Source organism: Diceros bicornis, chromosome 18, assembly GCF_020826845.1.
Source record: "Diceros bicornis minor isolate mBicDic1 chromosome 18, mDicBic1.mat.cur, whole genome shotgun sequence".
In the NCBI taxonomy this organism is placed as follows: domain Eukaryota; kingdom Metazoa; phylum Chordata; class Mammalia; order Perissodactyla; family Rhinocerotidae; genus Diceros; species Diceros bicornis.
In genome coordinates, this window is record NC_080757.1 from 10709417 (window position 1) to 10719800 (window position 10384).

General features: G+C 50.3%; 1 protein-coding gene across 1 annotated transcript; it reads right to left on the reverse strand.

The window, feature by feature from the left end:
- Positions 1–6664: 6664 nt before the first annotated feature.
- On the reverse strand, positions 6665–9408 carry SHBG (sex hormone binding globulin). The gene is given in 10 exon segments (XM_058559450.1): positions 6665–6801; positions 7070–7255; positions 7258–7276; positions 7588–7724; positions 7860–8010; positions 8251–8289; positions 8292–8411; positions 8699–8907; positions 9085–9172; positions 9349–9408. Coding segments are annotated over 9 exon segments (1023 nt in total). The 5' UTR covers positions 9110–9172; positions 9349–9408.
- Between the last annotated feature and the right edge of the window lie 976 nt (positions 9409–10384).

Sequence of the window (10384 nt, forward strand, 5' to 3'; positions counted from 1 at the left end):
TAGCTCAGGGTCAATCTTCCTCACTAAAAAAAAAAAAGAATCACTATCTCTCTCTCCTCAAATCTTGTCACCTGTCCTTGGAGAGATTTTTCTTCTCCTTTCAACTCTCACCCTAAATCCTCTGTTCTAGGCCTCAACAAGTCCCATTTTGACTCTCACCCTCCCCCTCAAACTCACTCCCTCCCAGTCCAGGGCCAGCTTCATGGACTTGGGATTTGCTCAGTTGAACAAGGCCCATGCCCAGAATGGCCTTGTGCTTGGTTTAGTGCTCTGCTGTCACCATCTCGAAATTCCTAATAATTTTATCTTTGAACTTGTGCTTTGTAAGTGAAGTCCAATGGGACAATGGAGCATGGGTGTGAGCAGAGGAGATATGCATAATACACTATTGGTGATGCTCCATGAGCACAGAACTCCGGTGGACCCACCATGTGTGGGAGTTCAGTGAGACTCAAAGTGAGTACAAGCACCTTGTACTTGTACTTGTACTTGTACACCTGAATAAGTGAGGGTGCTGACAGCTGAGAGGCCACACTTGCCATTCAAAGCAGAACTTGCTTTGAACACAGAGATGAAGCAATGGCCTTCTAGGAGACAAGGTGATTGAGGCATCCTGTCATATCCTTTCTTAGTCATGTTACTTCCCTGATTCAGCCAACCACTTCTGCTGGCAATGATGACATAGAAGGAAATGGAACACTGGGGCAACCCATAATTCTTCTTCCTTTCAGTCCTTCCGTACTCTTCAGTAAGCTGAAGGTAGAAAAATGTTAATTTTTCTTTATTTAGAACAATACTAAACAGCAAATAAAAAACACCATGACAAGTTGAGAGAAGAACCATGGAAGAAAAGAAAACATTTTATATTTTAGTACCTTGAACAGCATTCTTTTCCTGCTTTTTGAACAAGGGACCCCACATTTTCATTTTGCACTGGGTCCTGCAAATCATGCAGCTGGCCCTGCTTCAGTCCCTTCTGCAGCAGACTCTGGATTAATTTTCTCAAAATACAGTTTTAATTAGGCCACTCCTCAGCTCAAAGGTCTTCAATGGCTTCCTGTCACCTTGCGGGATGGAGTCCTGATTCCTCAGTCTGACCTTCAGGGTACTCCACAATGTAGACCCAGCCTGTATCCCCAACCTCCTTTCCCACTAAGCCCTGACTAGTCTTCCGCTGGAGCTGAGCCGGCCACTCCCAGGACAGGCTGTGCTTACTCCTGACTTCACACCTTTGTCCATTTCATTTCCTCATCCTGGAATACTGCCCACCCTTCAGAGTCCAGCCCCAACGCCCATTCATTCATTCAGTGCGTATCTAATGAGCATTTGCTTAGAGCCAGGCACTATTCTGGTCCCTGTGCTCCTGGGACTCCCATTCTAATAAAAAATAAAAACCTGCAAACAAATAAAATGACGTATTATAATATTACTGCATATTATAATACTACGCAGAAAAAAATAAAACAGGGTGATGTGCCAGAGAGTGTCTGGATGGTCAGCGATGGCCATACTGAGGAGGTGACTTTTAATGTGAGACCTTACCTAATGTAAGACCCCAAAGGAGCCATGGGGAGATGTAGGAGAACAGCTCTCCAGAAGGAGGGAAGTGCAAGTGCAGAGGCTGGGCTTCAATGAGAGAAGGCAAATTGATACAGCAAGAGATCAGAGAAGTAGGCAGGGGCCAAATCAGATAGGTCCTTGTAGGCCAAAGGGAGTAGTTTGGATTTTAATCCAACCATCACAGAAGCAATTCTAGGGTTTTAAGCACGGGAGTGACATGATTAAATTTAATGAAAATCACCATGGCTGCTGTGTGGAGAGTGGACTATGGGAAGCAAGGAGAGCAGTCAGGAGGGCTTTGCAGCAGTCCAGCCACACAAATGGCTTGGACCAGGGTAGCAGATGTGCAGATGGAGACTAGAGGATGGGTTCAGGATCTATGTCGGAAGTAAAGTGACATGAACAATGAGGATGACAGAAAGAAAAGAATCAAGGCTAATGCCTAGGTTTTTGTCTTCTCCTCAGCAACTGGGCTGAAAACTCTTGTGTATTTTATCTTTTCAACCAGACTGTAAGCATTTTGAGAGCAGGCGTTTGTCTTAGACTTTGTATATATATTCTATAACCAAGCAACCCTATTGAAGAGAATGAAGACCTATTGAAGATAACGCCTGAGGTTCAGCCCCAGTGGCCTAGTGGTTAAGTTTGGCACACTCTGCTTCAGTAGCCTGGGTTCGGTTCCCAGGCACGGACCTACACTGCTCTGTCAGTGGCCATGCCATGGAGACAGCTCACACAGAAAAAAAGAGGAAGAGTGGCAGGGGATGTTAGCTCAGGGTGAATCTTCCTCAGCAAAAAAAATATATATATAATGCCTGTTTCTGAGTTGGGCTTAAAGATGGAATGGCTCCTTCTGCAAGAAACCTCAGGGAAGCAACTTGCCCTTTCCTTCATCAGGCAAGGAGGATCAAAGTGGGCCAAGGCCGGTAGTGTAGTGGTTAAGTTCGCGCACTCTGCTTCAGTGGCCTGGAGTTCGCAGGTTCAAATCCCAGGCGTGGACTGACGCACCGCTCATCAAGCCATGCTGTGGCAGCATCCCACATATAAAGTAGAGGAAGATGGGCACAGATGTTAGCTTAGAGCCAATCTTCCTCACACACACAAAAAAGAAAGCAAGAAAGAAAAGAAATGGGCCGGGCCGGCCCCGTGGCTTAGCGGTTAAGTGTGCGCACTCCACTATTGGCGGCCCAGGTTCGGACCCCGGGCGCGCACCAACGCACCACTTCTCTGGCCATGCTGAGGCCGCATCCCACATACAGCAACTAGAAGGATGTGCAACTGTGACATACAACTATCTGCTGGGGCTTTGGGGAGAAAAAAGGAGGAGGATTGGCAATAGATGTTAGCTCAGAGCCGGTCTTCCTCAGCAAAAAGAGGAGGATTAGCACGGATGTTAGCTCAGGGCTGATCTTCCTCACACACACACACAAAGAAAAAAAACAGAAAAGAAATGGGCCAGTCTTGATCTGGAGAGATGAGGCCTGGACCGTACCCTCAACACACTTAGCTTGGCAAATACAGGCCTGGGGATGGCCTCCAGCCTGCTGGCTCAGTCTCTGCCCTGTATCCCAGCTCACTTGGAAAAGAAAGAATGAATGTCTTCTGTACATGCTGGGGGTTCTGAGGTAAGGCTGAGATACCTGTTGCTCCCATCCATGCCTGCTTCTGTAGGTGAGGATCAGCATGAGGAAGGCCAGGGAGGAGGGAGCACACTACTAAATGCAGCATTGGGGTTCACAGGGAAATAAGCTAAGGAAGGGAGGCAAAGAGCCATTACAAACCTCCAACCTCTTCCTGGAACCCAGCCCTCCTCCCTCCAGCATCTCCAGAGAGGAGGAAGGAAATAAGGGCCCCCCCACTCCCTCTCCCATATCCAGAGCCTGTCATAAGGTCTGTGCCCCTTGATCCCCCTCCCCGCCAAATCCCAGGGACTCAGCTGTCTGGTGGACTCAGCTCTCTGGGTTCCTGACAAGGTAGGTCTTGGCAGAGACAAGAACAAAGAAAGAAGAGAGCTCCAAAACACAGATATGGCGGGAAGGGGAAATAGGGGGTTATCATTTAATGGGCACAGAGTTTCAGTTTTGCAAGATGAAGAGTTCTAGAGATGGATGGTGGTGACAGTTGCACAACACTGTGAAACTTAATGCCACTGAACTCTACACTTAAAAATGGTTAAGATGCTAAATTTTATGTTATGCGTATTTTACCACAATTGAAAAAAAAAAAAAAAGAAAGAAACATAGATGTTCCTCCACTGACCAGATCAAGCCCCAACTCCTCAGCCTCTCGCCACATGGCCCAAGGAACGTCCCTAGTCTGCCCTCATTCCATCTCAGCCTGCCCCTAGTTCGGCCACATGACACACCCTTCCTCATCTTTTATACTTGGCAAGCTCAAATTTATACTTCAAGAACTGTGCACAAGGTTAATGATATCAACAAAAGCTCAATGCATTTCCTATATATTGAGCACTTTCTATATGCCAAGCACTGTGCTAGGTATCTGACCTACAATGACATCATCAAATCCTCACAGCAAGCCTATGAGTAGGGTAACTTTTGTAGATGGGGAAACTGAAATCCATTGGTTCAAGTTCACATATCCAATAACTCACCTCTTTGATGATCCTTGGTAGACCTTGCAACCAGGTTCCCTGGCACTTCATAGAGATCTCTAGTCAAGCATTTTACTAGAGATCTAGTAAAATGTCTCTCTCTCTCTCAAGACCCTGGTTCTCCAGGGCCAGGATCAAGTCTTCTTCATCTTTGGAATCCCTGTGGACTACCTAACACAGTGCTTGGCACACTGTCAGCAGCCAATAAATGTTAATTGAAAGAAAGAAAAAGAGAGGGACAGACAGAGAGGGAGGGAAGTCGCAAAGGAGGGAGGGAGGGGAAGAGAGAGGCAGTGCATAGGGTGGAGTGAGTGGGTAGACTAAGCCTAGAGGCTGCAGGGTAGGCTGCCAAGCTCCGGAAAAGTTTTTCGGGGTGTGGGAGAGGCAGGGGGCACTGGGCAGGCATTGTAGGTGCCCTTGGTGGGGCCCTGGCAGAGTCTGTGTCAAAGCAAAGTCAGTCTTAATGAAAGACTGTAGACAACTCTGGAGGGTAATCAGGAATCTTGGAATCTAGGGCAGGCTGGAGAAAGAGAGGTTGGGCGCATGATGTCCTGGACAGGGTCGGGTGGAGGGAGGAGAGAAAAGCCAGCCCCTGGGAGATTCCTCGGGGACACAAGGTCAGGAAGTTGCCACTCAGACAACCCCCTTGGTGGGGCCCCAGGTGTGTCCAAGCCCTTTAACCTCTCTCCCACTGGCTCACACCTGAGGCCCCCACAAGACTGGTTTCTTTTCACTATTCAGGTCTTTGCTCAATGACACTGCCTCAGAGAGGCCTTCCCTGACCACCCAGCTAACGTTGCCCCACCCACTACCACCCGCTATCATATTACAGGATTTTATTCCCTTTATAGCGCTAACCACTATCCAAAATGATCTTGCTTATTTTTCTTGTTTGTGAGCTGTCTACCCGCCCCTCCCTCCATACTGTGAGCTCCATAAGAGCAGAGAATATGTCTATCCTTTTCATCACTGTATCTTCAGTGTCTAGAACAGTGCCTGGTACCCAGTAGGTGCTCAGTAATCAGTTGAATGGACATATCCAAGTGGCCCAGCCTGACCCTGAACACTGCCCAAGAACCAGAGTTGAATTTGGGCTCCCTGGCCATGCTGAGGACTCTCCTACAAAACATTCCAGCTGAGTGGACACAGCTGTAGACCTGGCAAATGCGAGATTGGGAGGGTGCAAGGAGGGGTCTAGGATTTGTGTTTGCAACCCCAGAGTCTCCTGGAGCCTCCTTACCCTGGGGTCATTTAGGTCCTGGCTGATCCCTATAGAGGGGACAGCAGGTCCAATGAATGACTCTCCCTGTTGGGGGTTACTAGTAGGAAAATCATTGTAAGAAGCCCCGAGGCTGGGACACTGGGATCTCCATGGGGTCTGGAGATAGGGCATGGGTTAACAGTGCCTGAGAGGGATGAGGATTGAGAGATGCGGACTGACTCAGATGCAGTGCCTGAGAAGGAAGAGGATTGAGAGATGCGGACTGGCTGAAGTCCCACAGCTCCCTAGGGGGCTGAGAGCTTTGCGCTAGGACGCAAGGATTCCCAAGAGGGCTAAAGACTTGGAGCTGGGAACTAGGGGCTGGGAGCTTGGGCTTGAGGGTCTCCCAGGGAACTGGGGGCTGACGCAGGAGGCTGCCCCGGGGAGGGGCTGGGGCACCAGGATTCTCCAGAGGTTTGGGGGCTGAGGGCTGGGTCACCATATCCTTTGAGAGCAGCGATATTCCTGAATCTGTCTGTTCTTCCCAGCTGGAACCAGCACAAGGCAATTCTTGTTTAATGGAGTAGACCAATTTGTCTGGGAATGCAGCAAGTGGACCGAGACTAGGAGAGATAGAGGCAGCTTTCTCCCTCTGCTCTCTTCCCTTTTTCTTTCTCCCTGCTGCCTCCACCCCTTTTCCCAGCACCCCGCCCCCATCTCTCTATGACCCTCTTACGCCCCCTGCTGCTCCTTCCTTGAATAGCAGTGGCCAGTCTAAAGCACAACAGAATTCCATCTCTTCCCTTCCCTCCTGACCTGGGCCCCACCTCAGAGGGAGGAAGCTAAAGTCCCAAGGGAGTAACTGCTGGGCAAAGGAGGAAGGCTCTTGGCAACCAGAAAGTGACCTGTATCTGGCGTGTCTGTGTGTGTGTGTGTGTCTGTGGAGACTGTTGTTGGGACTTCAGCCTGAGAAGTCACCGCTGCCTCAGGAAGACTTCCTTGATCCTCAGACTAGCTTAAGGCCCCTGATCTCCAAGCTTTCACAATTCCCTGACTGCTCCTTTATGGCGCTTATTAGAGTTTCCAATTATCCACTTATTTGTTAGTCTGTGATGAATGCCTGCCTCCCCCAGGGGACTGTGAGCACCAAAAGGACAGGAATAAGGGTTGTTTTTGCCCATCAACACAACCCGATGCTCAGCACAGCACCTGGTACATTGCACATGCACAGTAAATGTTTGTAGAATAAATGAATGAGTGACATTCAAAGGGGGTTCTTAGGTGGGGATTTAATGGATGGTGTCAGGGCCATTGCTTGGGCTCTGAGTCCAGAGGTCCCGGCTTCTGCTCAGGACTCAGTCCAGGTCTAGTCTCTGGCTTTGTGCCCAAAGGCTGTCCAAGCAAAAGAAGGCAAAAGAGGCCTCTCCTAGAGGGAGGTGGCATGGAGGGGGCATTAGAGTGGCTTGGATCCAGAAGCTCCTCCTCACTTTTCTAGTTCTCCAACCTAAGTTTTTGAAAGCACTTCCTCCCACTGCCCCCTTACCCTCTCTCCTCTTCTGGTCTTTTCTTCTTCCCTCCCACACATTTCCTTCCCTTAAAAATGTACCCCCTCCTATCTCTTCCCCTCTCTTTAGCTCTTTCTGACTGTGTGCTGAAGAACTTGTCAAGTTCACTCTTCACTCACTCTCTCTTACCTGGCAAAGCCCCCAGGAAGAGACGCCCCTGCAGCTGGATCCAGAGGTTGAGGAGGGAGCCAAGGCCCAAGAGGGGCAGAGCAAGGATCTCCTTCTTTGGCCCCTGGTTCAAGACCACCCTGGACACAGCTAGCTTCAGCTGAAGAGGGAGTCCCAAGACCAGGGGCAGATCCAGCCCTGGCCCAACCCAGAAGACAGCACCACCTTCTGCAGAGTTTGTGGGACAGGGACATAAGTGGGGGAGAAGCCACACCTTCTATCTATCTTCTATCTACTGGCCATTTCCACCACCTAAATCCTGCCTCAATTTTCCTGGCTTGATCTTCTATAAAACCACATCCACCCCAGGTAAATATACAATCTAAATAAAAGCCTCTTGCTTCCTGCAGGTAGCTTCAAGATGTGTCCCTGGCTCCCCACCCCCACCCTAAAGCCTCCCTAATATTGACATTTTGGAGTCCCCTTTTCTCCCTGCTGCTCCCAGGCTCCACTGAATACAGGTAGAGCCCCCCTCTTACTTGATCTTAGAGGTGAAAGCTGATCCAAGAAGGGTTTTCTGGAATCCCAAGGGCAAGGAGGTGGCTGGAGCCTGCTACTAGCTGGAGTCTCAGGTCCAGAGAGAAGGCCCAGGGCTCTGCATGAAGCTGGGGAATGTCTGGGGGGAGAAATGATCCTCCTGACGCCTCAAGGCTGGGAATCATGGAGGGAGGGGGCTAGTGGTGGAGGGGGAGACAGAGGAAGGCAGACACAAAGCTGGCCATGGAGGGGGAAATAGCCTTTACCTTGGAACTGAATTCTGCACGAGTCCCTGGAGGGAAGAATATGCCGGGATGGGACTCTACAGCACAGCTTCTGAGGCTAGTGGGGGCAGACACTGAGGTGTGGGCCTGTTGATCCAGCCAGTTATCCCAGCCCAGGCAGCCATCCAGGGCAGGGACCAGCTGGAGCCAGTAGGGGGAAGGGAAAATGCAGGGATGTCAGAAACAGGACATCTGACCCAGCCCCAAGTTCGCTGCCCTCAGTTTATTCCCCTCTCAGAGACACAAGCATATGGCCTCCCCCGATGCGGCACTCATCCTATCCCCTCCCCTCAAAAGAGTGGACTTAGACCCCCGTGGCCACCCAAGCCAGCAAGGCTTTACCGGCTTTGCTCATGGTTCCCGCCCCTGTGATGCAGTTACCGGCAACTGGAGGTTGGAGGCAGGGAACAGCAGACCCCCCCCAGTGCAATCTTCATGATGGGCTGGGGATTGTTGGCCAGAGGCCCAGAGACCTGTCTCAGGCACAGCATCTCCTCCCATCCACCCCCAGCAGCAGAGTCCCCAAAGATCTTCACTTCCACCTACAGGAAGGAGGAGAGAAGCAGAATCAGAGGCCCCTGGGGCCTGCCTCCACCACTTCCTTCAGAGGCAGCCAAGTATAGTAGAAAGAACATGCACTTGAAGAGTCAGCTAGCATCCTTGACTCACTTATATACTGACTGAGCCTCAGAATTCCCATCTGAAAAAATAGGGACAAGAATAGCAATTTCATGGGGGTTTTGTGCAGATTAAAGGAGATGACAGTGGTAAAGGGATGCCCAATAACTTGGTTCTGTTCCCCTTCCTCAGACACTTCCCCCTTCAGGACAAGATCTAGCTTTCCTGGTGCCATCCCCGCATTGTCCAGCCAGGCTTCAGTGCCCACCACAAGCTGGGCCCAGTGATTGGACAGTTAGATCTCAGGCCTGCCATCCCGAAGTCCCAGCCCAAACCTGTCATCCTTTGGGTTGGTTTTACCATAAATAATCACTCCTTCTGGATCTAAGGTTCGAAACTCAAAGGAGGAGGAGGTTTTGGAAGGACACGGAAGGAAGGACTGTGCATAGGGTGTGCCCTTTGAGAGTAAATGTGGGGTTGGGGAAGGTGGAGTTCAGGGAGAGAAAAGGACAGGGAGACAGGGAAAAGAGAAGAGCTGATGGAGAGAGGGTAAGGTCAGGGGACTAGGTTAAGGGGCTAGGTCAACCCCATACTTTGTGATCTTGGTGAGGTCAAAGGTCATGATGGCGACAGGCTTTTGTCTTAGGCCATTGCTGAGGTACACAGCAGGAGGGTCCTGGATCTTCTATCAGAAAGAGAAAATAAACAAGCTAGAATAAGGACACGCTAGAGACAGACAGAGGGAGAGGCACTGCTACAGGGCTGGAGGAGGAAAGAAAGGAAGAGGGTAGAGCCAAAGTAGCAGTTCATTTAAGCACACACGTGGCTAAGTACCCCACCTTGTTCCTGCAGCTCCTGCACCTGAGTAGGAAGAATATGTCTCAGGGCCAGTCCCTGGTGGCTGTGAGGCAGTAGCAGCAGCAGCAGCCACCTAGGCAATGTGACCAGTGGGCCTCTCTGCTCTCTATAATCAGCCTCAGTCCGCTGTGTGGTTCAGACAACTCTGAGGAGAACGCATGGGGGCAGGCATCCTTGCACATGGTTAGTGGAAGGTTAAAAGGTTGCCTCGAAGGGAGAAGGGGGGCAGGAGACGGGGGCACTGACCCTATGGCCCTTCTGAGGATAAATAGGGTGAGGGACAGAGTTCCTCCACTACCCTCCCCTACTGCCAGCAAGTTTATGAGCTGAGGGAAGACCCCACATTTCCTCTTTCCTCCTCTAGAGCCTGACTTGGGTTCTCCAAGCCTTCTGCCCACCTGGGAAGGCTGCCTCGACAGGCCTGAGGCCTAGAAACAGTCCTGCCCTGCTCCCCAAGTAGCATCCTCCATCAGGACTAGAGCTGAGACATGGAATCCCAAATATCTAGCTGTGTGACTGTGGGTAAGTCACTCCACCATGGTGTTTTAGTGTCTTTGTCTGTAAAATGTGAAAAATAATACCTACTTCATGGGGTTACTGTGAATGAGGATTAACTGAGATAACGCAGGCACAGTGCCTGGTATCTGCTCTGAGCGCCTCCCTCAGTACTTACCCACGTCTCTGAGGCTCGCCTCATAGGGAGGTATTGTCTCTGAGTGTGATTTAACAGATACGAAAAAAAGACCCATCCCCCACTCCCAATTATCTTCCCTTATCCATTTATCACAAGGCCTAACCATTTACCAACAGAAATTCATCACCCTCTCCCTGACCCATTTTAAAACACAAATGTCCCGAGAGATCTAACACTTTGAGCCACTCAAGAGCTGTAGGAAACAGCTTTCAGAGCTGGGGCTTAGGGCTCCCTCGGGGTCTGGGTGGGCCTGAATGGGTGAGTGAGAGAAGGGTAGAGCAGATAATCACCGCCTTCTTCAGTTAAAGAAGGACCAGGAGGTGACTTTTGAGCCATGGGATTTCT